This window comes from Chlamydotis macqueenii, chromosome 1, assembly GCF_036417535.1.
Source record: "Chlamydotis macqueenii isolate bChlMac1 chromosome 1, bChlMac1.mat, whole genome shotgun sequence".
NCBI lineage: Eukaryota > Metazoa > Chordata > Aves > Otidiformes > Otididae > Chlamydotis > Chlamydotis macqueenii.
In genome coordinates, this window is record NC_141556.1 from 157,458,092 (window position 1) to 157,485,949 (window position 27,858).

The 27,858-nt window shown below is 37.5% G+C and overlaps 1 protein-coding gene across 2 annotated transcripts in view; it reads left to right on the forward strand.

Annotated features, from left to right (window-relative positions):
- FGF14 (fibroblast growth factor 14) overlaps positions 1-27,858 on the forward strand; it is a 404,862-nt gene that overhangs the window by 283,479 nt on the left and 93,525 nt on the right. For both annotated transcript variants that reach the window (XM_086770933.1, XM_086770942.1), the window contains exons 2-3: positions 15,478-15,588; positions 26,166-26,269. In XM_086770933.1, the coding sequence (XP_086627059.1) occupies positions 15,478-15,588; positions 26,166-26,269 (215 nt within the window). The remainder of the gene's footprint in view (positions 1-15,477; positions 15,589-26,165; positions 26,270-27,858) is intronic.

Consider the following 27,858-nt stretch of genomic DNA (forward strand, 5'->3'; position numbering starts at 1 on the left):
GGTAGGTGAAACCAGAAGCCACAGAATTGATCCCGTTAGTTCAGGCGGAAAGGATTTGCGTGCCTCTCCTTTAGATGGGGGAATTTGGTAGGATAGGGCTATTTTTAAAGGTACTTTCATTTGCAGGCTTGTTGATTCTAAAATTTAGAACTCAAAGCAACAGAAGAGTCTTCACAGACATGTTAGTTTAACCATGTTGCTCTTTGTAGGAAAAAGGGGTGAACCTGGAAGCAATCTGGAGTAAGCCTTTTATTTTCAGATAGGCATTTTACAACCAGTTTTGAAGCAAGTCTTTATTTCAAGTTGTCAGTCAATTGAATTTTAAAATGATAAAATTTCCATTTCACCTTTGAAATGGAATATTTACTCTTTGACTGAATTAAGTACTCAGTTTGTCAGGAAAAAAACTATTTAAACTCTGCGTTATTGATGATTTTGTTTGTTTTTGGTGTGACCCAGTGTTTTTTCAACTGCCAGTGGTACACCATTGCTCACTTTGGCCTATTAGAGAAGAATTGAAAAGCTTTTAATCCATTTGATTTTGCTTTTGATTTCAAGGTTTTTTTTTCTTTTATTTTGGTAAACTACAAAAAAAATTTGTTGATTTTGGTTCTAAAAACAAAGGCCAGCCGTCCTACTTCCAGGCAGTTGCTGGTGCTATGGAGACTCGGATCCAAGTCCTTTTTCAGTTGCAAGCATCCTGGGTAACACCATGGTTCCTTTATTCACATCATCCAACTTCAGACTTCTGTCTTCATCATCGGGTGCCCTGAGTAGTTTCCAAGCACGAGTCGGGGCACTCGTCTTAGAAACCTAAAGTTGTATGTTGTAAATAGTTTCTGAGCCATGTGTGTCAGTCCTTCTCAGTAAGGTGAGTGGCCAGTACTTATCTACTTACTGTTGCAACAAGGAAACACCTACTGAAAAACCTCTCTGTTGCTTCGACAATACAGTGGCAAGGGCTGCATGGTTACCTTTGGTAGGGAATGGTCCAGCATCTTCAGAGCTCATATTGAAAACAAAGTCGCTGCCGAGCTGCTTTCCAATGTCTTGTGCTTCCTTGTTATGTTCCCTAGAAACAGCTGAAATGACACTGATTATAAAGAGGAAGATTTCTGGTTTATCCGCAAAATTGACACTGAAAAAGATGGTGAGTGAGTTTTGCGGCAGCACACCACTGACTGTGCATTCATTGGGGTATTGGGAGCTTTTACCTTCTCTTTCCCCTTTCCTCCTCTTCCTTCTCTGGTAAACCCACACTTTGCATAGAGCTAAAAATAATTTCTTAGAAAAATCAAATGTCACCTACTTGATGAGGCCACTGACACAGATTTTAGTGAATAATCTAATAAAGCATAATCAAGGCCCATACATACCCCTTCTCTCTGTCTGTAGAAAAGGGAGTTTGGCTTGTGTGTCAAATCCGAACAAGAGTGATGTTGGAGATTTTTGCTGCATTTGAGTGTATAAATAGATTACTACATCAAAGGCCTCTGAAAAATAAACAAGAACTTCCACTATGATGTGAGCTTTGTTGAAAAGGAAGTAGATTAATTTTGGACAGCTTTCTGAATTAGTGATATTGTTTCTGGTTTTGGGGTTTTTGGTGGTGTGGGTTTTTTTTGTTTTTATGTTTTTTTTTTTTTTCCTGACTGCACTTAGGAGCTGGAGAGGCTTGAATTTTTGTCCTGATAAAAAAAGTCAAAGTGTTAGGTATTTCATGCCGTGCTATGTTTTGTGTGCAATGTATGTAAATATGCACTGGAGATGTGCTGTGATACTAAACCGTGCAGCTTTTCACTCGTAGTATTACACGTGAAGCGCTGGCAGCACCTCTGGTTACGGTACAGAGGAACAGATAGCCCAAGTAAAGCATGTGAGGGGGTTTTTTTTTGTTTTTTTTTTTTGGTTTTTTTTGTACTGTGCTGAGTCAACGCAGGGGTTTGAAATCAGTGTGGTGCCAACCAGCCCGCAGCTGAGGGGTATCTGCCAGGCCAAGGCCTACACTGCAGGCGTTGGGCTGCGTGGCTGGCCCTGAGCTGCCAGCCTTGCCCTGGCCTTGGAAAGCTCAGGCCCCAGGTTGTGGCACTAAAGAAAGCTGAGGGAAACGCTCAGTCAAAGGCTGTCATTAGGACATTATTACAGAGGAAAATTTGCACCACTTGTTGCAGCTGCTCAGAGATACAGGCTAATAGCAGTGCTGTCACTGTCACTGGAGTGACTGGAGTTCCACAGCAACTTTTGCACGGGCAAAAGTTGCTGTGGAAATCCCAGGAACAAATTTCCTGCTTTTCAATTTCTAATCTTTCAGCTTCAAATAACATTTGAGTTGCTGGTATAATAAATGTGCAGGAAATGGAAGAGATTTAAAGAGAGTTTAATATTAATACTCAGAAAATACTGTAATTTGTTCTTTAGGAGCATACCTGTTGGCTCTTCTGAATGCTGACTTCACTGGGGCTTACAAGATACTGCTGCAGTAGAAGCAAACGGACATGGAGAACTAAATTACTCTTGATTTCTGTTTAAAACATGCTAGTTGAATGTTTATGTTCTGTAAAGTAATTTTCAGGACAACCTTCAAATTAAAGGGTGGAATGGAAACTCAGGGGTGAGAAAAGTCAGCAGCAGATAGTTGAGGTTTCTAAGCAAACCAGTTTAAATTTAATTGTGCCCATATGGCTCCATTTTTATAGTATTGGTGTGTCTCCTAACACACCATAAAAGTGAGTGAGCGGACCGTAAATCTAGTCCAAACAGAATAGCCTGACAGGGGTTGGAATTGAGTCCTAGGGAAGACAGGCTCATCCAAAGGGTTCAGAGCATTAATGTCTCCAGGGCATGAGCAGATCTGAAGAGCACATGATAGATGTTTTGGGTGGATAAGTGAGCTGTCTTGGGTGTAGTTCATTCAGTGCATTTTTGACCTGTCCTTCACAATGACGGAAATAGCATCTAGAGTTGCCTGTTTCTCTCCCTCCTTCTGGAAGGAGTTTAAGATCACTAGCTGAAGGGCAGATGTCCAGACCTGGTCAAAAGAATGTCACTTATTGTGTCATTGGAAGACACCAACCACAGATCTGGAATTTGCCTCATTTAGTATCTTCACACACGTAACTGGGCATCTGTAATAAATTAAAGAGATTATGCCAGACTTGAGAAAGAATGATGCTGGTGTAACTGGTTTTGGCCAAGGAGACAGTGAAGGGAGGAGCCATCATCCTGGAAGTGTTGTGGCTCAGCAGACTAGAGGGATATGTTTTGGCCTGGGTTTTTTTGCCAGTTTTGTATGACACATCTTGGGCAAAAATACACATTCGGAACTGCTATGGATCTTCGGTCTGACTCACTACTCCACAAAATGCATGTGATGGCTGATGAAGTTGCTGGTGGCTTTGGCTCAGTGTGCTGATAGACTTCGTTGTGTACAACCAGAAATTATAGACTGTTGTTTCCCGGTAGCTATGAGGTGAAATTTGTATCTTCTGTTAAGTGCATAGCTAGCCTAAAGAGAATCTGAGTGTTCCTATAAATTTGTGAAGGAGGACATATGTGACTGTTGGCATATGTTTCATTTGTTTAAGCTTACATATGTGTTTTGTTGTTAAGATGTGATTGGGCAGCAGGGAGGAAGACTGTCTTCTTATGTCCTCTTGACTGCTCAGCATAGTTGGATATGCATAGCTGGGAAACGATGCTGGATTAAAGAATATTGCAGGTCGGGAGTGAAAGATAGGATGTGAGAGAAGGGGCAAGGAGATCCTGTCCCGTGAACAGGTTAAAATAACTAGAGGTAGTAGATGCACAGACAGTTCTTCATTGTGAAAGAGCTGGACTGGAGGCAAAGCAGGATGAGAAAACAGAAGACATGAAGACACAACAAAAATGTGCTAGATAGTCTTATAAAACTCTTACTTATTTTTCTTTCACTTTCAGGTTATATATTTAAAAGTCATTTGTCCTGGTTTGTGTTCTAATAAAATTTAGATTTGGAGATTGAAAGTCCTTTCAGTGTTTTTGATGTATTTTTGGGCAGATCTCCATCAAAGCATGAACCAGCTTTGAGCTCATCCAAAACCTAGCAGATATTTGCCATCTTGTGAGACTTTTATAGAGTATTTTGGGGTTTTTGTAGGTGAACAGTAGGTTTAGTTCATGGTGCCAGTGAGAGGCTGGGGTAGTTTCTGCTGACTGTATCTCCACCGTATCATCAAAAGACTCAGAGTTGGAAGATTTACTCTTTATTAGTGAATAATCGCATTGACCTGAACTGTTCCTGGTCATTTTCTCATAGAAGCTCTCATAGATGCTCATAAAGTATAGTTCTGCTTAGTTCTGGTTGGTAGCTAAATATCTGGACTAAATAGCCTTTCCAAGCAAGCCAGAGTAATCTAGGTAGGGTAAATGATTTTTTTTTTTTTTGTGGGTTTGCTTTTTTTTTTTTTTTTAGCTCTAGGAGCATTAGATGGCATAAAACGAGTCTGCCACTTATAGTAATTCTTCTTCTTCTTGCTAGATTCAGTCTCAAAGCAAGAGCAATTCCAGAGAAGCAAAACTGTTTGTGCTGACATCCCTCAAAAAGGATTTGTTGAGTGACTGCCCGTCACAGTTTTCTGTGATCTGTCCTGCATAGTCAGTGTCAAAATCTACTGATTTTCTTAAAGCCCAGCTCCTGGGGTCATGTAACTTTGTAAGAGTTTGTTTTATTCCTGTGTGTTCCAAGTTTTTGTGGATAGCAGAGATGGGAAGTTGTGGCCCAAGTTAACCTCGAACTCAAAAAAATAAGCAGGGAGCACCTCCAGTAAAGAGACACAGCTTTGTCGTACCATTGATAGAAGAAGTGAGTCTGTAATTCTGAATTAGAAAAGGTACAGATTGTTTTCTTCAAGTACAGGGGATTATTTCCTTGTCACACTCGCTGAAGATCAGTTTTCCAAGCTGCTTCTCTTAAGATTTCTGGATTGTGTTTAATACCACAGATTATGAGGCCTTGCAGTCTGCAGGCTGAACAGGACTCTCGTCTTTCTCACAGGGAGGATTTTGGGAAAATGTAATCTCAGAAAACCAGAGCAGCCATGCATTGCTTCTCTTTCTGTCTCTCCATCTCACTGCATTCTCACAAATGAAGTATACAAGCACTTGTGTATACGGTATAATAAAGTATAGGAAAATGTCTGCTATTTCTTCAGCAAGTCTCTGGTTAAGTAGCATTCCAGAGTAACACTTGGTTACACTGCAAAAATGAAAGAATGACTGAAATATTTAGTATAACTTGCTATTTTCTGGTTCAAGTAGTTCTTAATAATCTGCTTCCTATAGCTCATAACATTTCTCAGGTGTGTCATTTGCTAAAAAAAAAAAAAAGACCAGTGGGTTATACTTTTTTGGTGATATTGCATTGCTTCAACTCTGTTGCTGCTAGAGATTTGGATAGTAAGCTGAAAGTAGCAACCCTTTGTGAAAAAGCAATGGAATGTTATTAAAAATGTTAAATAATTATCAATGGTACTGTATGTATAATGACATAAAAAATTCTTTTGTAGAGCTTCTGTATGAATTAAATGCCAGTGCATTCATGCTTTCCTACACAAATACATATTTTTCTAAATAGTAAGATATTTTATTCATATTAACGGTGCAAACTTCAGCTTGTCTGATGGACCTTCTGTAATCTTGCTTTATACAGAAACAATAAAGATTGTTCCTAACCAATAAGAAATATGGAAATACATTTATTTCCCTTTCACAATGGGATTATCCATTTCTCAATCAGTTTTCATTTCACTGTGGCCACATATCTTTGGAGTCCTGTATCTCCAGTAATATTACTTGTTCATGAAGAGGACTGAAATGTAATTTGTGTTTTACAGATCTCATTTTTCTGGGATTTTATGTCTTTGTAAACAAATTTGTTCAGATAGTTTTGGTGAGTGACATGGTTTGACAGTGAGGATTTATGTTAAAGCATGAGGATTAAATAATAATATCTAACATTACATAAGGTTCAATGAAGGAAAATTTTTACTTTCCCACTTTTTTGAAGATTGGAAGTCAGTTTACTGATCCATATTTTTCATAGTAAATGCTTTCTGTCAGATATAACAAAAACAAGCAGTCTCTGTGTCTTGTACATCATTGAACACTAAATTAAAATGTAATTAGTTTATCAACTTCCCTGGTACTTCTTTATTTCCTTTTGAGTATTTTTTTTTGTCTTTGGTCACAACTTAATGCTTTTATTGTTTCATTAATCAGGAGTTTACATATGTGCACCAAATTGTTAGCACTGATGAAAAACAGCAAGTCATGTTTCTGTTGGCCTTCTGATTTATATGTTTAAACCTGCACACAGTCACTTACAGATAATGTGAAAATGACAATTTGTGATTTTTTTTTTTTTTAATTTTGTACAATGTAGTAATGTATCTGTTTATGGTGGTGGAAGTAAAAATCGAGACTGCTATATTAGGAAATATTTGGAATCTGCCGCACCTGAAACCAGGAAAACCTTATATGTTGTACAGCTATCAAAGAAAACGAAGTGAACAAGTCTCATGAGGAGCAGCTGAGGGAACTGAGGTTGTTTAGCCTGGAGAAAAGGAGGCTGAGGGGTGACCTTATCACTCTCTACAACTACCTGAAAGGAGGTTTTAGTGAGGCGGGTGTTGATCTCTTCTCCCAAGTAATGTGATAGGACAAGAGGAAACAGCCTTAAGTTGCATCACAGGAGGTGTAGATTGGATATTAGGAAAAATTTCTTAACTGAAAGGGTTGTCAAGCGTTAGAACAAGCTGCCCCAGGAAGTGATGGAGTCGCCATCCCTGGAGGTATTTAAAAGGTATTTGAAAGATGTGTCACGTAGGGACATGGTTTAGTGGTGGACTTGGCGGTGTTAGGTTTACAGAGAGACTCAATGATCTTAAAAGTCTTTTCCAACTTAAATGATTCTATGATTTTATGACTCTATATATTGCAATTCCTAGTTACCACTTTGTAACTGGGTAAAATCACCTCTGTCTCAGTTCATTGGCAGTGCAGTTCATCTGTTTGCCTTCACTTTTGAGGCTAGTCAGTAGATGAAAATGTAAAATTCATTGGAAGTAGTGCAAATGGCTCTTTCAATATTTTGCGCCATTGGCAAGAAAGTAAAAGTAAATATAATACACTATGTTCTTGAGGTGCACATTTCAGAAGTGATGCTGTTGCATATCTAAGCAGAGGGAATATATGACTTCATTTTGTGGACTTTTCTATATTCTTGCAAGAATTAAATTAATAACAAGCTAAGGACCCCTGCCACTCGGTATTATGGAAACTTCCTGTATGCAACAATAGAAAATGGAGTGTGTTTTAGGATTCAATACTTAGCATTGCAAATTATTCTGCTATCCTCTCTCCATTGAGCATTATCATGGTAGTCTCAAATACTTTTAAAATAGATTGTTTAGATGCTTTCCAAATCTAATTCTAAGTCAGTTTGTGAAAGAAACAGAAGCTGACTTCAAATATTTCATTGCTTTATGCTGCAGCCTGCAAGGAGACAAATAGTCAGGACTGTAAAAATAAACATAATGTTTAAATATTTGGTTCTAAAAATATGAATTATCTAGAAAAGGGAAAATCAAATTAATTCTTTGGTAAGTTAAGTGTTATGTGAAATATATTCAGTTACATTTCGAAAGGTCATCTATGCCCATCCTATTGTGCTTTCAGTGTTCAGTGACATCTTCAGAGAAATTTCATTCTTAAAATCCATTTATTTACTAATTCAAAGGGCAATGCATTAGTCAGATTTTATACATAAGTTAAATGGTAATAGAATCAGTCACATTGTGGCGCCTTGGTATTTTTAAAATGTGACTAAAATAAAATTTGGTCTTTCACAGGGCCTTATTATGGGAAGCTAACAAAGTGAAGATTCCTGCAAAAATGAGGACACGGAAACTACTTAACTCTGGGATCTATTGCTTAATGTTTTTATTTTAAAGAGAAATATTAACCAGTATTTTGTATGATGTTAATATTTTACTCTCAGAATTCAGAAGCAAGAAAATACTAGGTAGAACTAAGATGATCAGGTATAGGAGGGAGTCCTAAAAAGAATACTACAAAATGCTTTTGCCTAAGTCAAGAAGATTCAGTAAGACAGGATATTTTTTAGGTGTACGTAAAATGAAAAGAACAAACAAAAACTGTAATAGCAAGACTGCTGTAACATGGAACTTTAGACAATGGAGTTTTTAGCATTTCACAGTAAACGTTGAGAAAGTTAATATAGTTGAAAGATGATTTTTTTCTGTAAGTGGATGATGATGCTTTTGTGTCAGTGGAAGGTAATAGCTAAATAGCTAAATGTATTAAACTGTGACTGGTGCTATCTAAGTAAGCCTGGAAGTAGAGGCCAGCTTCTTTGCAGTATTCCAGTGTATAACATACACTATTTTAGATACTGAGAAATTAGAGATCATGTAATTTTAGTATATTAGATGAAACATGGGTCAACCGTGGAAGGCAGAATTTAGGGAGAAATCTCCCAATAAATCCATATGTTGCAAGATTAGAAACATTGGAGATGTACAATATAGTCCAGTAGGAAAGGAAATGCAAATTATTAAATGAAGTTGCTAAATTTAAACTATCATACCCACGTAAAATTGTGATTTTGGAACAATATGTTTTCTTAACAATCTGAACCTCATCCCTTTCCAACAAATACCCTCCAAAAATAACATGGCTGGTAAAGAAGACTGTTAACAATTATTCTGTATACAAGTCTGTTAAATATAATCATCTTGTAAACCTAAACAGATATAAATTATCCCACCTAGAAACCAAGTTGCTATAATTCTATTGATGATCAAATTTGTTTAAGTAAAACCACATAGCAAGAAGAAAATGTCGTGTAGTTTGAAATGCATTGTAAAACCTAGAGACAAAATACCAGTGCACACAAATGGAAGGAAGCACATTTTGCAGTTAACATAAAAACATTTGCAATACAAAGACAAGGACGCCAGCACAAAGTGTACGATGCTATGCTTTCAAGAAAAGCGACCATTTTGCAGAACTCCGACCTGCTTTCATAGTTTACTAAGAAGTTTCATAAACGCTGTGGAAGTGCCGATGACAATGACAACACAGGAACGTAGGAGGACTCTATCTCTCTTAAATGTGCTTTTAAAGAGACGTTCTGCGGGAGACGAGCTTGTGATGTGAGGCATGAACCAAGAAAAAGTAGAGTTAAAAATAAACACTGAAGTTGAGTGCCCTGTAATCATTGTGAGGACAGAAAAATAAGTGAGCACAGAGAAATAGGCTCACAAAGCCACTGCATTTCAGAATAAGTACTATTATTACTTATGGAAACAAGGAATAATGGAAGCTATTGCTTCTCTGAATTCACATTATATCCTTTTCCTCTCTGTCCTGAATAGAGCAAAACTTTCTTTTAAAAAGATTTTTCTTTCAAGTTTTTATTTAAATTTTAGGTTTTTTTGTTTGTCTTATGAGACGTTGAAAATATTATTATTAAAATTAGAGAGCACTAGCATATAAATGTCCATATTTTATCACTTCCTGTTATCAGTGAGAGAAAGTAAAAACAACACAATCAGAAGCTTTGAAACAATGAGAGGTGACAGGACAGTCAAAAGAATAAAGAAGTTAGGAGTGTATAAAGGTTTTGAATGCAAGAGCAGTATCATAAGAACAACTGAAGAGTTTAATAATGAAGGAACACTGTGGTTTTAGGAGCCTGTTTAGGATTTTATCACCTTTAAATGAAGTACAAAATTCTGCATTTTGAATTCCCTGTTGGCTATGTACTTGCTTTAGGAAGCTTGCTTTTGTGGTTGTGTAACACACACATCAGAGGATCCTGCACTTTTATGTGCTGGGAGGATGATGCAAAGCTTGCCAAGAAGAAGGCAAAAGGAGTGTAATGCAATCTTCTGTACTGACTGTACCTCTTACAGTAGTGTTGCAATTCAACACAAACAGAATGCTTAACAAGACAGCAACTTTTGGAAAGTAGGAAAAGCATTACAGCAGGAACTGAAATATTTGGGAATCCAAAAAGGAAACATCATTTTACGTGGCATTTGGTCCCTTCCTCTGGAGCTGAATTGCCTGGTAGAAAAATGTTTCTAAAATACTGAGTAGTACTGACATATGTTTTAAAGTTTTGAATAGTATCCAGACATTGATCTGAAACATCAATGGGTTTCTGCACAGAAGTCAGTGAAGGGCTGCAGGCTGCTTTGAGCCGTGGTCTAGTGGATGGGCTCTAATCCCACCCATGGTGAGTAGTTAATTATTATACAAAGTGGAGTGGCTTCAGCAAGAAAGACTGCAAGAATCTCTGTCCGAAACTCCACACAGTGCTGTTGCCGGGGTGTTCTTGTGTGAGAAGTCAGGAAAAGTGGCCTTTTACATGTCCTAGGCTTTGTGAACTAACTGGGAGATGGGTCTGCAGTGGAGGCACTCTGTTTTGGGTGGGTGCTTTGCTTCCCAGCTTTGCAAGAAATCAGAGGTTGCAGCTTTTGAGGGTTTTTTTTAATCCCAATAAAGATTATAAATGTTTTTGATATTTCAAATAAAGTTTAACAGATGAGGGAGAAGATTCCTAACAAATGTTGGTCATAACATCAGCAAGCAAGAAATTACAGTCAAGTCGTGGTGACTATTGGAGCACCACAAATCTTAATAAAAAGGTGACGATTTATTCTAGACCAGCATGAGCAGTATTTTTAGGCCTGAAATATCCAAAAGTGAAAACTGCAGGAGGGAAATGCAAAGAACAAAAGGCAAGTAAAACGTGAAGGACCTGGAGCTACCCGTTGTTGACATGAGTTTGATGCTGTGCTATCTGAGCTTTTCAATATTGGCTTTCATTTGACTTGCTGAGCAACTCATTTTGTGACAGACTGGTAATTGTCTAGGTAGTGCAGTTTATTCTCCGGAAGAATGTGAGTTGATACGAGACTAACCCACCATTAAGCATTTGCTTGCTATCTCAAAGAGTACCTTTACTCAAAAGAGGGAATAAGTAAATAATGACAGGTGAAAAAAGCCCTCCTATGGTAAAAACTAAAAATTAAAAATCCGGTGGATGCTAGAGGATTCATTCTTCATGGTGTTAGAAGACAATGGACCTATTCACCATTGTTCTTTTAGCATTGTAAATTCACCTATGTCTGAACAGAAAGGTAAAAGCCTTAACACCCTTATTGAATGAGTTTGTCCCCTTGTTTGTTTTAAACCTGTAAAATTTCTCAAGAGATCTGTCCTGGCAGCCTGTGGGGGTAGGGAAGGAGAGCTAAAATCATTCTGTTTGTGAACAGAAAATGTTCTTAACTCAAAACAAAAAGTGTCATAATTGTTCTAAAGCAAGAGCTGCACTCAGCCTGTCATGAGCAAATGCCAAAGCCGTTTTTGTAGCCGCTATTCAAGGGAGAAGAGACGACATCTTAATTAAATTCTGTCTTTGTTGAGGACATCAGAAAAGCTACTGACAGAGTGTGCATGCTAACTGCAATCACACGTCCTGCCGTCGCCACTGACAAGGTAAAAAAAAAGCAATAAAAGTGGGCTGCAAGTGGCTGCCATCAATGCAGGTCACTGTGTAGGAGAGGCTTGAGAAGCTGTTGCTTTGCCCATTCAGTACAACGTCTTTGAATTTTTAGTGACAATCTCTAATAACTACAAGTCAGAAAAATTCTTTCCATCATGAGGCATTGCAGACTTGTTGCACCAAAATGTTCAATATCAGAAGTCAAAGCACAAAATAAGATCAATAAAAATCATTAGGAGATGTTGAGCTGTCCTTTGATTTTTATCCATGGTGAAGTTTGCTGGTTCGATTCCCGCCCCCGCTCCCCCCCCGAAGTCAAGGTGTTTAAAATTAAATAGAAATAGTATTTTTCACATAATCACCTGGCTGTGGTGGCTAGGACTTTAAAAGAACTAGTAGAAAAAAAAATCTGTAATAAAATAATGAGAGCTGGGAACTGTTTGGTGAGATTGTCTACTCTCATTCTGTTGGTTTGTGTTTTATTATTTTGCTGTATTCTCTTGCCATTCGCTTCCTCTTTGATGTGACAAGAAAAAGGTGTGCATGGGTTGTAAAGGATAAGGGTAATTAATTGCTGGTCCGCCTACCTGTATCACTAGCATGGGAGTTAAAAAAATCAAGTATCCAGCGCACCTGTGGGCAGGCAGGATCAATCTTCTGGTGTTTCTGGGTGTTGCTGGTCACTCCTGCTTTCTAGTAGGCAGTTTAAAAAAAAAAATCTAGTAGGATTTGAGAAACTCATTTGTAATGAATCTGAAGCTAAGACTGTTCCTGTAACATTATTGACAATGGGTAGATAAAATGCTGTAGAAATACAGGGACTATCAGATTTCTCTTCTCTGCTTGCTGCCCAGGTGTCTCAAAAAGGACCTGAAAGAGTCATTTATCTTTCTGCAAGGAGAAGAGACAAATTCCTTGCCTGACAGGATTGTCTGCTTCATCTTGGAGATATTTACCTTGAGGCTGTATGGAATAGTCTTTCTTACTATTGCTTATTATGACTTGCATTGAGTGTCGTTTCATACAACTCCATCGCTAAAACTGGGTTGCTTTTTGGCTAGGATCAAAGAAATACTATATCTTGTTGTCCAGTTTCCCCAGTTTTTTGAGCACTGTTCAGCCAAAACATTTAGTTTTTATTTACTTTGATTTGTAGATCCAAAGTGCTGTGATAAATAGTAACTAAATATTACAGGCAAGAACTAGTAAAGCATGCATAATTGAATTACTTAATTGTAATTGAGTACAGGAATAAAAGTTTAATCTTGCTAAGGACAAGTATAATGTTAAGGTAGAAAAGGAAGTTCTTAGGAGAGTGAGTAAAAAATTTTCTAATAATCCACAGGAAAAAAGTAAAAAAAAGTTGCAGTTGCTATGTTTCATGGGGGGGGGGGGGGGAGACACTTTTTTGCTATTTATTAGTCTACAGAGATCTGCTTTGCACAATGAAAATATTATTTAGTATCACATTATTAGTAGCAAATTCCAGTTTTCAATGAAACATTCAAGTGAAAGAGCCATGTTTGGGGATAGTTTTTCTCAGTTCTCTGACAAATGGAAACATTAAAACTATGTACAAGTGAGATACATGTATGACTAGGATCCTCTGGTTTCGTGCTTTAGTAATTATTTTGCTGGTTTGGACTTGAGTGAACAAATAAATGGGAGACTCCTACTCTTTGTCTCAGCACACATAGCCTGATATGCTAGCTGAAGTGCGTAGCTATCCACCAAATTATTTTCATTCAGATACAATTTTGGGTAGCTGGTAAAGCAGAGTTAACTTTAAATAATGCTTTTAGTGAAAATATAGACAAATGAGTGTGCAATTTCTTGTTAGAAACTAGATTTTGTTTGCAAATTTGGAAAAAAAATAATAGAACGAGTACAAAGAATAACTTGAAAATCACTTCTAAATTTCACGTTTTTCCCTCGAAGCAATAGGTGTAAATACCTGGTGACAATGAGTTGACTGTACTTTGCCTTCCTATGAGATACTTCTTTGAGCTTGAAGTGATGATAAAGAATCATTTATTTGTGATTCTCTGGGTGTAGAAACTGTTTCTCAAAATAGTGATGTTTTTCCTGTAAATACTTTTTAAAGCTCTAGTTTTAATAACTCTGTTTTAATATTTTTCTTTAGCCTTTTAAGGTGCCATTTTAATATGTGTAAAGCAAGTATGTTTAAAATCATCAGTTTGGAAGTGTAAACTGAAAGCATGCCTTGATAGGAATAGTGCCTGTGCAAGAGGAACTCACTTTTCATTTTTAAATTATGAAAATGTTTTGGAATTGCCTGATGAAATTGATTGAGACAGTATATTCAAAGAAAATACAGTTTATTTTGTTTATGAATTTTAAAAATATTTATTTCTGAATATTCTGATATAAATACAAATAATATTTTGCTAATGTAAAAATTCATTGGAAGCAAAATTTGCAGTTAAAAGAAAAAAAGTTGTAATGTGCTTACGTGTTGATCATCAAATGTTTATATTATTATTTCCATGCTTCAAAAGTCTTACAGTGTTAATATTTATAGTAACAGTTTCTATGATATTTACAGTTTATTTTTAATTTAGATGGGTTTATTGTTTAGTATGACTTTTAAATTCGGATATTCAAGAAAAAAATACCATTTTCATAATCATTTCGTGGAACTGAGCCTCTATAGAAAACTTCAGAGCATTCCACTCACAGAGGCAGTTTTGTTTATTAGTGCTTCTTCTCACCTTCCCTTAGAATACTGTAAGTAACCCAGCGTGATTGATTGTAAGAGCACTTTTACACAAATTCAAGGAGGATTTTATATTCTGGCCACAGGTTTGCACAGAAACAAAGAAGTCTTACTTAGAAGATTACCTGTTCTAAACTTACGTATCTGTCTCAAAGTCTTTATGATTTTAGTTAATTATTGCAAAGCTAAGCATGATATGATATAGATGCTTTTAGTGCAATGTCCCCACACATTTATGCACTGACTGCCTGGAGTTGAGCCTGACAGTTTATGTTTGACAATATTAATACCAATATCACATTGAGTTAGTGCTGTAGACTTTTTTAAGATGTGATGTCCCCTTCCCTGGCACTGGACCAATTCTGCAGCAGCTTAATTTGTAATTTGGTAAGGCACCATCCTTGAGATGAACCATAAAGTTCTGGCTTGGCAGCCCCCCCAGTTCTAAGCAATTGTCATAAATGCAGAGTATTAAACAGGGTAGCTGAACTGTTCTGCTGCATGAAGTTCCCTTTTACTTTTAGTTTACTAAGGTTTATTCCTCTGGTGAAGGAGGATTATGTCTTGCCCCTACTGTGGGTGTTATTCCCTGGGTGGTGGGAGAGGGCAGGTGAATTGTATCAGTTTCTAGATTGGTAAAATATTTTGGGAACTCTTCAGATGGGACTGTTACAAAATATTACACCAGATATAAGTTTGTCACTTTTGGTACAGACTGAAAGGAGACAGATGTTTTTGTGCAAGTGTCCTTAAAACTTATGTGAAGTATATTAAGTAACTAACATGTATTAAATGAGTAGGATTTTTAAATGTTCTCTTGGTTTCTGTAAGGTTCTATACTTGTTGCTGACATCTAAAATTTTTTTTGCAGGGCTTAATGTAGCTTAAGTCTTTTGACTATGGGCGTTTGGGGTATTCTTTTTTTTTCTGTGTTTTACCTCTGTTAATTATAATGAAGGACGTTGGAGGCAGAGAACAGGACGTGCAACTGGCCTAATATTACTCTGCGGTGAGAGTTTTCTCCATCTCCATCAGGACCCATCCTGTTGTAGTACTTACTTTTAAGAAGGCAATGCTGCTTCACCAAACTTCCTCCTACAGTGAGAGAAGTAGGGATAACTCTTGGAAAAAGTTTGGAGGCTAGTGACAAAATATGTTTGTCTTTCAGATCCCCAGCTCAAGGGTATAGTGACCAGGTTATATTGCAGGCAAGGCTACTACTTGCAAATGCACCCCGATGGAAGTCTCGATGGAACCAAGGATGACAGCAGTAATTCTAGTAAGTGACTGCCCCAGGGGAATGTCTTAATCACACACGCAGATTGCATCGCTGGAGTGTGTATGCGCAGACACGCTGTTAATGCCTTTGGAGGGTCTCTGAATGTGTTTTGTTGAAAGGAGGAGGGTTCTGTCCCTTTGAAGCCTGATTACTGCCAGCACATCTCATGCAGGACGTTGGCCTAAACGAATTCCCTCTGAAGGGGAAGGCGTAAGTGCCAATGAACCTCAGGGGTGAGATATAAAGGCCAATGGTTGTCTTCTGGTAATTTTATAAAAATGGTGAAATTATATTAATTTTTTAAATAAAAGCTATATATTTAACATAAATTTGTTATCTTCAAATAAATAACAACAAAAAAAGGAAACAAAAGTTCATTGAAAAATCTGATCATGCAAGCCCTGATTCAGCAAAACAAGTGTATGTCTAACTATCAGAGTTATTCTTAAAGGACATGCTGAACTGGGGCTAAAGATCCTACAGTCCCTATACGAGCAAGAATTTCAATGGTTTCAAGAGAATTTCTGCCAGTGTAGGGACTGTGACAGTGGGAGTTTTCAAAAATATTCCAAACAAAAGTGGTCTTGAAAGGCTGTCTGGGTCACTGCTTTGGTACTTGTTTCCTATGGTATTGCCACATATTTTCATACAATGAGCGTGTATCGTTTGATAACTTCAGCTGCAAATGATAGTTAAGCAAACTATTCTTACTCTAGAAACAGCTGATTTTTAATTTTCCATTTAGAAAAAAAATTTGTATTTTGTTTAGTTTAATGATAATGGGATATTTAAGTACCATATTTCTATGTGATCTTGAGATCTGTTTTAAATATTTTTAGTACAAAAGATTTATCTGCTTATTATGTACACATATAAACAAGCCATTAGATTCCTCAAAAACACTGGAACTAGGCTATAGACATTAAGGGATTTGAGGTTTCTGCTTTTCCTTGGTTAGGTCCCTGTTTTATCTGTTAATGCATGGCTGTCATTTTTAATACATTTAATCAACAGATAGCATGGTAATCTTTTGTTCTATTTTTTTTTTTTTTACAATTGAGAAAAATAATTGGTTAATCTATTTTGATGTGTATTTCTCTCCCTGCTTGTTTTCACAGTCAATTCCTTTTTTTTTTTTTCTTCCCTTATTGTGTCCATCTTCATGCCCACTTCTCTACTGGGTTAGATACTAAGACCTTGTACAGACAAGATCATTTTTGCTTTTTATTGAAGCTTTGCCTATATGAGGTCCGAGAAATGTGTCTTAGAGTGCAAGTGCATATCTCTCCATCTCCTCTCTCTGCCCATCCCTCTCTTATTTTCAGCTTCAGTGAGGAGGTGTGTATGACTGCAACAATTCTGGAATGATTTAATGTTCTTTCTGTTTTTTTAAATATTAGAACTCTATGGATTTTGAGTCTTTGCTAAGCTACACCACAGTGCCTTACTTTCCTCTTCTCGCTGTTGTCAGCTTTACAAATTTTCTTTTTTTTTGCTTACTATGTCATTTTCCCTTTCTCTCCCCTCTTTCCTGCCTTTCTGGATTGCCATCTGTCTGCCCATCTCTCTTATTCTTCTCCGTTGTTCCAAAATGTAGAATGAATATTCGCTATCATAAATATTCTGAAATGTAGAACTTCTCAAACACAATCAAATGCCAGATAGAAGTATTGCAGATTTTGGATAAGTACTGTTAGATAATATTGTACTTTACTTCAACATGACTTTTAGACTAAAACAAGTTTTTTCCATGAAAGAAATTTTTTTACTGTCCTTAACTGGTGTGATTCATTATTTGTTTCTTCACTACTCCAATTTTACAATATTGTTTAGTAAAGATAGGTTATACCATAAGGATGTAAAATGAATGTGTTTGCCAGGAAAATGTACAATCTCCACCTTAAGATTTGCTAGTACATATCTATCAAGACTATATTGAGAGTTGAAAAGATTGATCTACGTGTCTGTTTCTTTCGTGCTGTCAGCCTTTCTCCTCAGTTCTTTTCCCTTTCCACCCTATTTCTTTCCATTTTCTGATGAACTTTGTATTTCCTATTGCTTTTCTTTATTTCAGCGTATTTTGTTTTTCTTTTTCTCTTAAAAAAAAAAAAAGGTTGATAGAATTCCTAGTTTTGATCTTTTATTTTGTGAGCTCCTTATCAGGATAATTTGTGTCTGAGACTTACTAGTAAAGAAGTTTTGGCAGCTGCCAGAGTAGGAGGCATGGCCTCCTCCTACCAGGCTTTGCTTGGGAGGGGGAAAATCCTGCTTCTGACCGTGGAGCTTGCAGGCTGCCTATTTAATGTGCCCCGTGGGCAAAGGGACAGGCATATATTGACTGTCAAAGCCAGATGGTGCGCTTACCTTGATAGAGAATGACTTCCATTTGAAGTGTATTTCATAAAAACAGAGGAAATAGAGACTGCCGAAGGGTGTACATCTCTGTCAGCCTTCCACCCATCTTCTACACTATTCACTGTCACTGCAGGCTGTGAAAGTGTCCTCCTCACCATGGACCATCTGAGTAGCTAGGTGTCTTGGAGAAGCCAGAGTGAGTAGCGAGGGACAGAGAAGTGATTTTTTTTTTTTCTTCAAAAAGGAAACTGTTTGAAGCTTAGTCATGTTGGCACTTCTTGTGCTGTTGCAATTTATTCTATATCAATGTGTTAGAGGATTGCTTAAAGGTAAAATTTCCTCAAGTGCATATATAATTTTGTACTTATTTTATATGTATGTCAGTAAATGTAAGTTACACACTATGGGAGTCACAATTTTATAGAGAAGTTGCACAGAGTAAGGTTAAGATGTGGTCTGTTCAAATTGGATGGTTCTGTTCACATCCATTTTTTGTTTGTCTTTAAAGCTTCTTGGTAGTCTCTTCAATGTGGCTTTTTGATTCTATCTCAAGTCAAGATGAGTTTTACCAGTGGTTTCAGTCAGCTGCTATAGTGTAAGCCATTGTCCCGACTTGCCTTAAGTTTGAGTAAAGGCTAGGGTCTGCAGAGATCAATGGCAAGATTTTTAGTGTATTGCTGTGCACAAACCCTTGCATGAAAAAGAAAGATGTGACTGCTTGCAGTTGCATCCCTGTTTCATCTGCTCATGTTGATGGCCATGCTGTTAGAACCTAACTTAGAGTGACGGGTTTCAGTTCATTGTTGTAATTTCTTTTTATATCTTTTACAAGTTAATGATGTTTTGTGACAGAATATGAATTAATGCACCTGTTGGTTAATGATGCTGAGTTTCCATAAATCACATCACCAGGCCAAGGTTGTTAGTTTAAACCATCTCGAGTGTACAGTCTGTATTTTTGCCAAACTCTCAGCGTTATGTGGAAAGAGGCTTTATTACATTGCTTCTCTTGTTTTAACAGATTTTTTCTTTTTCCTTCCTTTAATGCCTTACAGTTTCTTGTTTGGTTTTCTGGCTTGCTTGTAGTGAAAGCAGGAGCGACTGTGGTTAAAGATGTAGGCTGGGTTACTGAGGTTCTACTCAGAGTAGTTGTCCCTCTCTAGCTCTAATTTTCCTGGATTTTACAGTAATTCTCAGGATTACTTGGTGCAAATGGAACTTGCTTCAGCATTCCCCATGGGTCTCACCATTATTAATTAGAAACAAAAAGTTACTACATGGAAATAATCAAGAAATAGAAGAGACTTCCATGTTGTGCTTGTGGTAACAAGAATTACATTCCCCTCCTGTCCTCCTCCCTGCCTGAATTGGCTCATTTTCAGGCTTTGGTCGATCTTCAACATTTTGTCTCATGAATTAAGAGTAGCTTTAGTGGAAAGGTTAGTCTAATTTGGGAAGCAGGCAATTCTGATTCTTTAATGGCTGAGATTGAAACCCTGAATCTCTTAGCCCTATGACTTATTCTGATTCACCCTGAAGAGTGTATCTCAGCCAACAACCACTGAAAAAACTTCAACATAAATTATGAAACTTTAATTGATAGGTGATAGACCTATTTTTAACACTCAAATGTTGCCGTTTGTGTCCCTTGTGAAATTACAGTCATGTTTAAAACAGATTAAAAGAGCATTGCTCATTTGTAGCCCTATTTCATAAACTGGTAAATACCAAAGTTAAGATTACTCAAGTAACTTTGATTTGGCTGTGCTGTGTACCTCTTTTACTAAATTGTGCAGCAACATATTTTACTTCCTTCATGACACTTGATACCTGGAAGAGTTGGTGCTCTAGAAATCATGCAACCATTTAATATTCCTTTATTTTCATCTTTTACTGCATGCTTCTAGTGCTCTATTTATATCTTCCAAGCTGAATATGGAAGTATTAATGTCTTTCTAAAGTACCTACAACTATCATATTTTGATTTGAAGATATTAACAAAATAATCTTCACAGAACCCCTGTAAGGTAAAGAATGTAATTAGACAGAAATAAAGCACATGAAGATTAAAAAACCAACACCTGCAATGCTTTTAAATTTGGATTACTGAAATGAAATATTTGCAGTCTGATTTTTGCACTGGTTTTTACTGCAATTTGTCTTCAAAGAATTACACAGGAATTTAACAATCTGTTTACATCACCTCTGGGAGTTGGGTAAGCCTGTTTCTCCCATCAGTATAATTTTAGTCAGTGTGACAGGATCAGTGAAGGCCATATTCAGCCATACTTAAAAGCACATTTTAATTACATCTTGTATAACATCAGGCAGGTAGAAAGGGTTTGCTCCATAAGAAACTAATGGACTGATCTCTGAATACCAATCTCCCTGCACTCTTTGCAAACCTAAAAGATGTTCTGATGGAGTTGTCGTTTTTGCCTGTAGGGCTGCAGATGGAAATAAATTGAAGAAATAGTTGCCTTGATCTGATTGTGGATTTGGTGCTGTGGGTAGTTTTGTCAACTGACACCAGGGCAGTGCACATGCAGAACAGACAGCAAGTTTATAAGCCTTAAGCAATTGGTCTCTAGCAAGCTTCTTGAGAAAAACAGTGATTTGTAATAGCAATTTGCTCATCGCTACAAGTCAGTTGTGCCTAAATAGACTTTCACAAGGATATGGGAATATCTGATTTGAGGCCTTTCAGATTTCAAGTTAATACACTATGATGGTTTTATATTAAAAAAAAAAAAGGAAAAAAATATAGTGGGTTTGTGTTTTGCTCAAGGAAGGAGTTATTACTTAATCAAACAGTGGCCTCCTTTCCAACCCTAACCATTCTGTGATTCTAAGATTCAACTATAACTTTGGCTTAAACTTTTGGAGGATCAGAATCCAACTCCAATTTGTTCCTGCAGATCCCCTCCAGGACGCCTAAACCAATACCTTTTTTCATGGTTATTGTTGCTGTTAATTGCCCACCCCCATTTTCTGATCTTGTGTATGTTGAGAGTAGGCTTTCAAGCTTAGGAAAAGGAAGAGAAACCATCTCCTTTACAGTTGTGGTTCAGATGGAATACAAAGCAGAGCAAAGGAAGTGTGCACAGGCTCAGTGCTGAAGAGTGGAAAGAGTTTTACTTGCACCATTTTTGCTGATTGATTCACTTGATTTCCCTGATATTCTGACATCTTATTTACAGTTGTATTTGCCAGGCTTTATACTTGAGCGTGCAGCATAGAAGCACTGAGCACCAGGCAGAATTATATTTTCTGTGATGTTCATAGAATCATAGAATCAGAATCATTTAAGTTGGAAAAGACCTTTAAGATCATCAAATCCAACAATTAACCTGGCACTGCCAAGTCCACTACTAAACCATGTCCCTACATGACGCATCTACAGGTCTTTTAAATATCTCCAGGGATGGTGACTCCACCACCTCCCTGGGCAGCCTGTTCCAATGCTTGACAACCCTTTCAGTGAAGAAATTTTTCCTAATATCCAATCTAAATTTCCCCTGGTGCAATTGGCCTATCGTTTGTTACTTGGGAGAAGACACTGACACCCACCTTGCTAAAACCTCCTTTCAGGTAGTTGTAGAGAGTGGTAAGGTCTCCCCTCAGCCTCCTTTTCTGCAAATGAAACCTCAGTTCCCTCAGCTGCTCCTCATAAGACTGTAGACTCTTCACCAGCTTTGTTGCTCTTCTTTGGTTGCACTCCTGCACCTCAGTGTTGTTCTTGCAGTGAGGGGCCCAAAACTGAGCACAGTAGTCAAGGTGCAGCCTCACCAGTGCAGAGTACTGGGGCACAATCACTTTCTCAGTCCTGCTGGCCACGTTATTTGTCATTGACAAAGATATTAAACAGAACCGGCCTCAGTACTGAGCCCTGAGGAACACCACTTGTGACCGGCTGCCAACCAGATTTAACTCCATTCACCACAACTCCTCAAGCCCAGCCATCCAGCCAGTTTTTTTACCCAGTGAAGTGTATGCTCATCTAAGCCATGAACTGCCAGTATCTCAGGAGAATTCTATGGGAAACAGTGTCAAAGGCTTTACTAAAGTCCAGGTAGACAGCATCCACATCCTTTCCCCCAGCCACTGAGTGAGTCACCATGTCATAGAAGGAGATCAGGTTAGTCAAGCAGGACCTGCCTTTCATAAACCCATGCTGACTAGACCTGATCACTTGGTTGTCCTGCATGTGTCGTGTGATGGCACTCAAGGTGATCTGCTCCATAACCTTCCCCAGTACCACAGTCAGACTGAGAGGCCTGTAGTTCCCCAGATCCTTCTTCTGGCCCTTCTTGTAGATGGGTGTCACATTTACTAACTTCCAGTCAACTGAGCCTTCCCCAGAGAGCCAGGACTGCTGGTAAATGATAGAAAGTGGCTTGGTGAGCACTTCCTCCAGCTTCCTCAATACCCCTGGGTGGATGTCATCTGGCCCCAAAGACTTGCGTGCATCTAGGTGGTTCCAGGGTGCTCCCTCTCTCAACTCGTCTGTGGACTCACCATGCTGAGTTTAAAGATGTTTAGTGACTTAACTCCCCACTTAGTTTTGTTTTGGATCATTGTCTTAAAGACAAAGGGAAGCTTGAGGTGTGGTTCTTTTTCACACTCCCCTCAGGTAGGGGCAGAGCTTTGGCTGTGCAGGCCTTAAATGCCAGCAGACTCTGGAAGGCTTTCTGCTTTTCTCAAGGCAGGTTCTTATTGGAGTGAGGGATAGCACAAGTGAATCCTAGGAAGATTTGAAATGTGTAATTGGCCACAATTTTTACCACTTTGTAAAAGTCCTGCTCAGGAAAGAGTACTGCACAGCCAGGTTCTAGAGGAAAACTAATTTCCTTTGGGCAGCTTTCAGAGTATGTAAAAAACATATGCTGTGCCTTACTGGTGCATGTTTTGCTGACCTCAGTATGAAGCACATTACTGAGTGTTTATCAATCAATAACTGAACCTAGACTAGCCTCCCTAGCTGCACCCAAGACTGAAAGATTTTGTGGAAGTTCCTGAATGTTCTGTATGTGCAGAATTACAGCATTTCAGATCACACTCTAGAATTTTATGGTCTTAGACTGATTACAGCAGCTCTGACAATCTCTAATTAAAATTGATGGCAGTAAAAGAAACATTGTAACCCCTCCTCAGTGCTTTCTAAATTCACTAGCAAGTATAGGCTACTCCAGTAATTTTATAGGTTGCATAAAACTCTGCCATGTTACAGGCCTCTAATTCTCTATCAGTGGTGGGTGGCTTTTTTCTAGGTTTTCCGCTTTATTCATAATACAGTAAATTATATCTACATTCCAGAAGTTTTGACTGAACAACTATGATTTGGAGTTATTTTTTTGCTAGCAATTTTCCATGGCTGACTTGTCTTTTGTGTTCACCTCTTTTCTTTATACAAGTATTGTTTGATTTTTCTTCCTAGTGTCCTCTCGATTGTTTCTGACCTCCCTGTAGCATTGTGTTCATATCCCGGTTTCCTCTTGTTATTTCTTTTCTTCTAGAAAAAAAAAAACAAACTTAACTGCCACCTGAAACCTAGTTTTGCTGTGACAAATTCCCCCTTTGCCCCCCACAATAGTGGTTTTGCTGGTTTTGACGTTGTTTCATTTGAGGGTAATGGCTGGTTGTTTTTTTCACGTCCAAATTATATTGAACATTGGAAAGCCCTCAGGTCATGCAGTGTTTAGTCTATATACTCTTAGTATATCTTGTCTGTGGGTGCCATATGTCACTGGTTTACATTTATCTTGTGTAGGCCAGATAGGGAACCTTGTCTGCACCCAGTATTTTTCTAGTGAACAGTCCAGGAAGATCCTGGCACGATGAAGACTTTTGGAAACTACAGAAATGAAAATGCTATGTATTTGCACTAGTTCTTGTCTGTTATCATCTTTTCTATTCTTTGTAAACCCATAGATTTATCTTCTGTTCTTCCAGAGGTCTTTTAAATATATTTTTTTTTAACATAGTATTTTTCTGCATGAGAATGTTGAAGGAAAGGGGTATTTTTTTCCATCCACTTCTACCTTTAAATTCTAATAGTCAACCTATGTTTTGTCTCAGTTGTAAAGATTTGATCATCTTCATAAATGATCTGTGGTTTTGTGTTGTTAAAGAAGTTCACAGGCTATCCAGGTGTCCTATGTTATCCCTGTAGTTTGAACCCTAGGTATCCTGTAGCAGAGTCTCAGGCATCACATCTTAAAAAAAATACTTTATTTAAATGATACAGCTGGGAAAAATCAGCTTAAGCCAGGTGCCTCCAGAGAGAAACCCAGAAAAAAAAGAAATCTCTGGACAATTACACCCTTACAATTTATGCACCTGCCCCTCACATGCTCTTCACATGCCTTGCATGTGCCTTTTGGTTCAATGGTAATTACTGGTCTGGGGGTCTTCTAACACCTCATTGGATTCCTTCTCTATCTCCAGACAGAGCATTAACCGTCCACACTTTGTCCAGCTGCAGCAGTCAACAATAGCTGCAACTCATCAAAATAAAAACGGCCAAGAAAGAGGAGATCAATCTGTTGTCATCTTCTGCGGCCTCCTTATCTTTTGATTTGTGCTCGTCTCAGGCCCCTCCAGCTGCTTTTGGCAGCTGTTGCCTTCTTATCCTTTAGTTTGCACTAGTCTCAGGGCCATCCTTTATGTAACTCAATAAAATTTATGAAAACTCAGTAAAAATTCAGCACAAGTTCACAGCTTGCAGCCTAAGGCCTCTGCAAATCTAGCCACTTGTGCTAAGTAAGTAATGCTAAGCAGACAGCATACCAAGTCACACAACATCATGCTACAATTTTTACATCCTAATTCTAAATGATTGACCCTAACTGATCCATTCTTTTTCTATCGTATTTAAGATACATAACTAGTATTTCTTAACAGTGTCCTTTGACCAACCACAAGTTTCACACCTTGAGAGAATGTACTTATCCATTGCAATTACATGACCCTTTTTCTCTTGATTTGGGCTTTACCCTTGGCATTCTGATTACAGATAGCTTCATAGGGTACACTTTGTGGTCACACCTATGCATGTCCTTGCTAAATTTTGAGGAACTCATTGTAGGTGTTACTGTGTTCCTGAAACCTGGCTTGATGGAATCGTAGTCCTCACTGCCTGTGTTGAACACTCAGGTTGCACTTTTGGTTTTCATCCAAGTGCTTGTGAATACATGACTCATCCACAGTGGAAAACCACTTAGCATGAGCTCTGGCTCATCCAGATCTTTTCTTCTGAGACTGTTTGATGTGTGCTTTGCATCTGATTTCCTAGTGTGAGTCAGTAAACTTAGTATAGGTGTATGCTGGCATAATTTTTAGAAGAAGAATTTGTCTGTGTCTCCTACTTATATAACTTTTTCTTTTGTTGTTCTGTGGTGAGGCTGGTAAACTCCCACTCTTCACACTAGTCTTTTTCAGACAGCAATCAAAGCTGTGGCTGGTTTTGTTGTTACAGAGGTATATACCGTTGCTAGGGTATCAGGTATTAGTTGTTTTTTAAATTTATTTTTTTCCCAGAATTTTGATATTTGAACATGTTCTATATTCAGCTCAATAGCATTTATGCACATTTAGAGTCAATAACATATTTCAGTGCTTTCCTGAACTAGGATAAGCCTCTGTCATCACCTGAGGCCTGTGTACTACTGCTTGTATCAGATATATCATTTGCAAAAGCAAAAAAAAAAAAAAAAAAAATTGAATTTGAAATCACAGACCCCTTGAAAGCAATTTTAATGAGAGTACATCTTAATCCAAAACCATAAAAATGCCTAAGAGAATAAAAAGCTACTTGCCAGAATCAGAGAGATATGTTTTCTGCAGGGCATCTCACAAGTACTACCCTTATGATCCGTTTACATTGATGAAGGAACAGTTGGGCTCTGAGCTCTCTTCAGATTGTTGAGATATCTGTGTCTGCAGTGCTGCCTAAATGATTACAGTCCAGTCTGCTATGCTTTGTATTTGTTAGTTAGCACTTGTGCCAAATACTGAACTACTACAGGACTTATTGCTAGAGAGATATTTAGGCTTTAATTCTAATGATTAACTTTATGAGAAGCAAACTTTTCTAAATTAGATTAATTTTAAAATCAGAAGAAACTTACACAGGTAGTTTTCTTTCATTTTACTAATGATGTTTCTTAGAATATTGTCATAACCATAGCATATTCATATCTGGTCATGCTTTTTCTTCGCAGCGTTATTCAACCTCATACCAGTGGGACTTCGAGTTGTTGCTATCCAGGGTGTAAAGACTGGGTTGTATATAGCCCTAAATGGAGAAGGTTTCCTCTACACATCAGTAAGTACCTTTCTGAACTCTGTTTGAGATGCACAGATGAAACTGAAATCTGCACGAGTACGAGATGCATATTCACTTTTAAGAAGTTCTATAATGCCTATGTATGTATATACACATATAGTACAAACACCGGCGTGCCCATGTATGTATGCAACGTATCTATAAATGCATAGTACACAGTAGAAATTACTGTGTACTATGCGTGACAGTCTGCATGTTAGCAGTCCTAAAAATACATTATGTAGACCTCTTTTTTCTGGCAGGCTATACTGGTAGCGTGCAATACACCACAAAGATTATTATTTTTATTTAAATTCTCCAGAATTTTTAAATAAAGGCCTGCAATTATTTTGATGATCAGAATCCAAAAACTACTCCAACTATTACTTTCATTGATAAGACTTACAAGTGTAACTTCCATCTAAAAAGTCATTAACAGCCTTTCAGTTTATCATCATAATCTTGTAATTGTATGCTTAGCATTATTGATTTTTTTTTAATTTCAGATATCAGGAAAGTAAAGAGTTCTGTGAGGGACTATATCTTTGTAGAACGATCAAAGTTTACGAAAAAATCTTTTGAGGCACAAACAAGACTACTGGATAAAGTGATTGCAAAGTCCTCAGACTGTTTAAGATATTCCAAATGATTTAATGCTAATCAGTCAGTGTGTTGTTGTGAATATAAAAATCCTCAGTTTTGTGTAAATTTAGTGTCTTAACCTCCTTTGAAAGACAAACAGACTTTAATATGAACAGGCAGTTCTGTCATGTATTAACAAGGTGGCTTAAAGGATTTTTCATTACTATAGTTTTATTGCTGTCTATGTTGAATTCATTTACATAGTGCTTTTTCCATTTTTTACGTCACATAGTTCTTAATTCCCCACTGAGTTACAATACACTGCTTTGTTTTCAATGCCCATTGAAAGGAAATTGGACAGATTAAGTTTCTGATGCCCTGAGGGAAAGTATTTGGTTTGTCTCAAATATACAATTGTCTTGAAAAAGCTAATTAGGAAGAAAAAATGGAACTAATCTTGAATGTCAATGACAAGACAAAGAGAAAATTTATCCTCAAAAAATGTCTGCTGGAAACTCCAGCAGTATGATCTAAAACATTTATTTTCTTCTGTTCAAAATAAAAAAAAAAAACTCTATCACAGGAGAACATGCAACATTTGCTGTTGGAAGAAAGAAAACTCAAAGAAAAAAAACTATAGCTATTAGAGAAAATGCATTGCTGACTTCCAAGTTCCATCACTTCATGTGAGGAATTCATTTCAGTATGATGGCACAAACAATACTTTTTTAATATGTCGGTACAGAGTACCTTCTTGCCCAGCAGTCTTTCTGAAGTGAGCACTCAATCTTTCAGAAATAAATAGAAATTTTGGAAAATATACTGGTTACCTGAAAGATATTTCTGCACAGGGAGGGACCCTACATTAACAAATTCTGGCAGCCATTGTGTTTATGTATTATTCCGGAAATCATCCAAGTTAAATGAATGGCGTTGTCTGGGAAAGGGAAAAGAGTGGAAAGCACAAGGTAAGATAAGAAGAAATGCCTGGATCCAAACTTTGAATA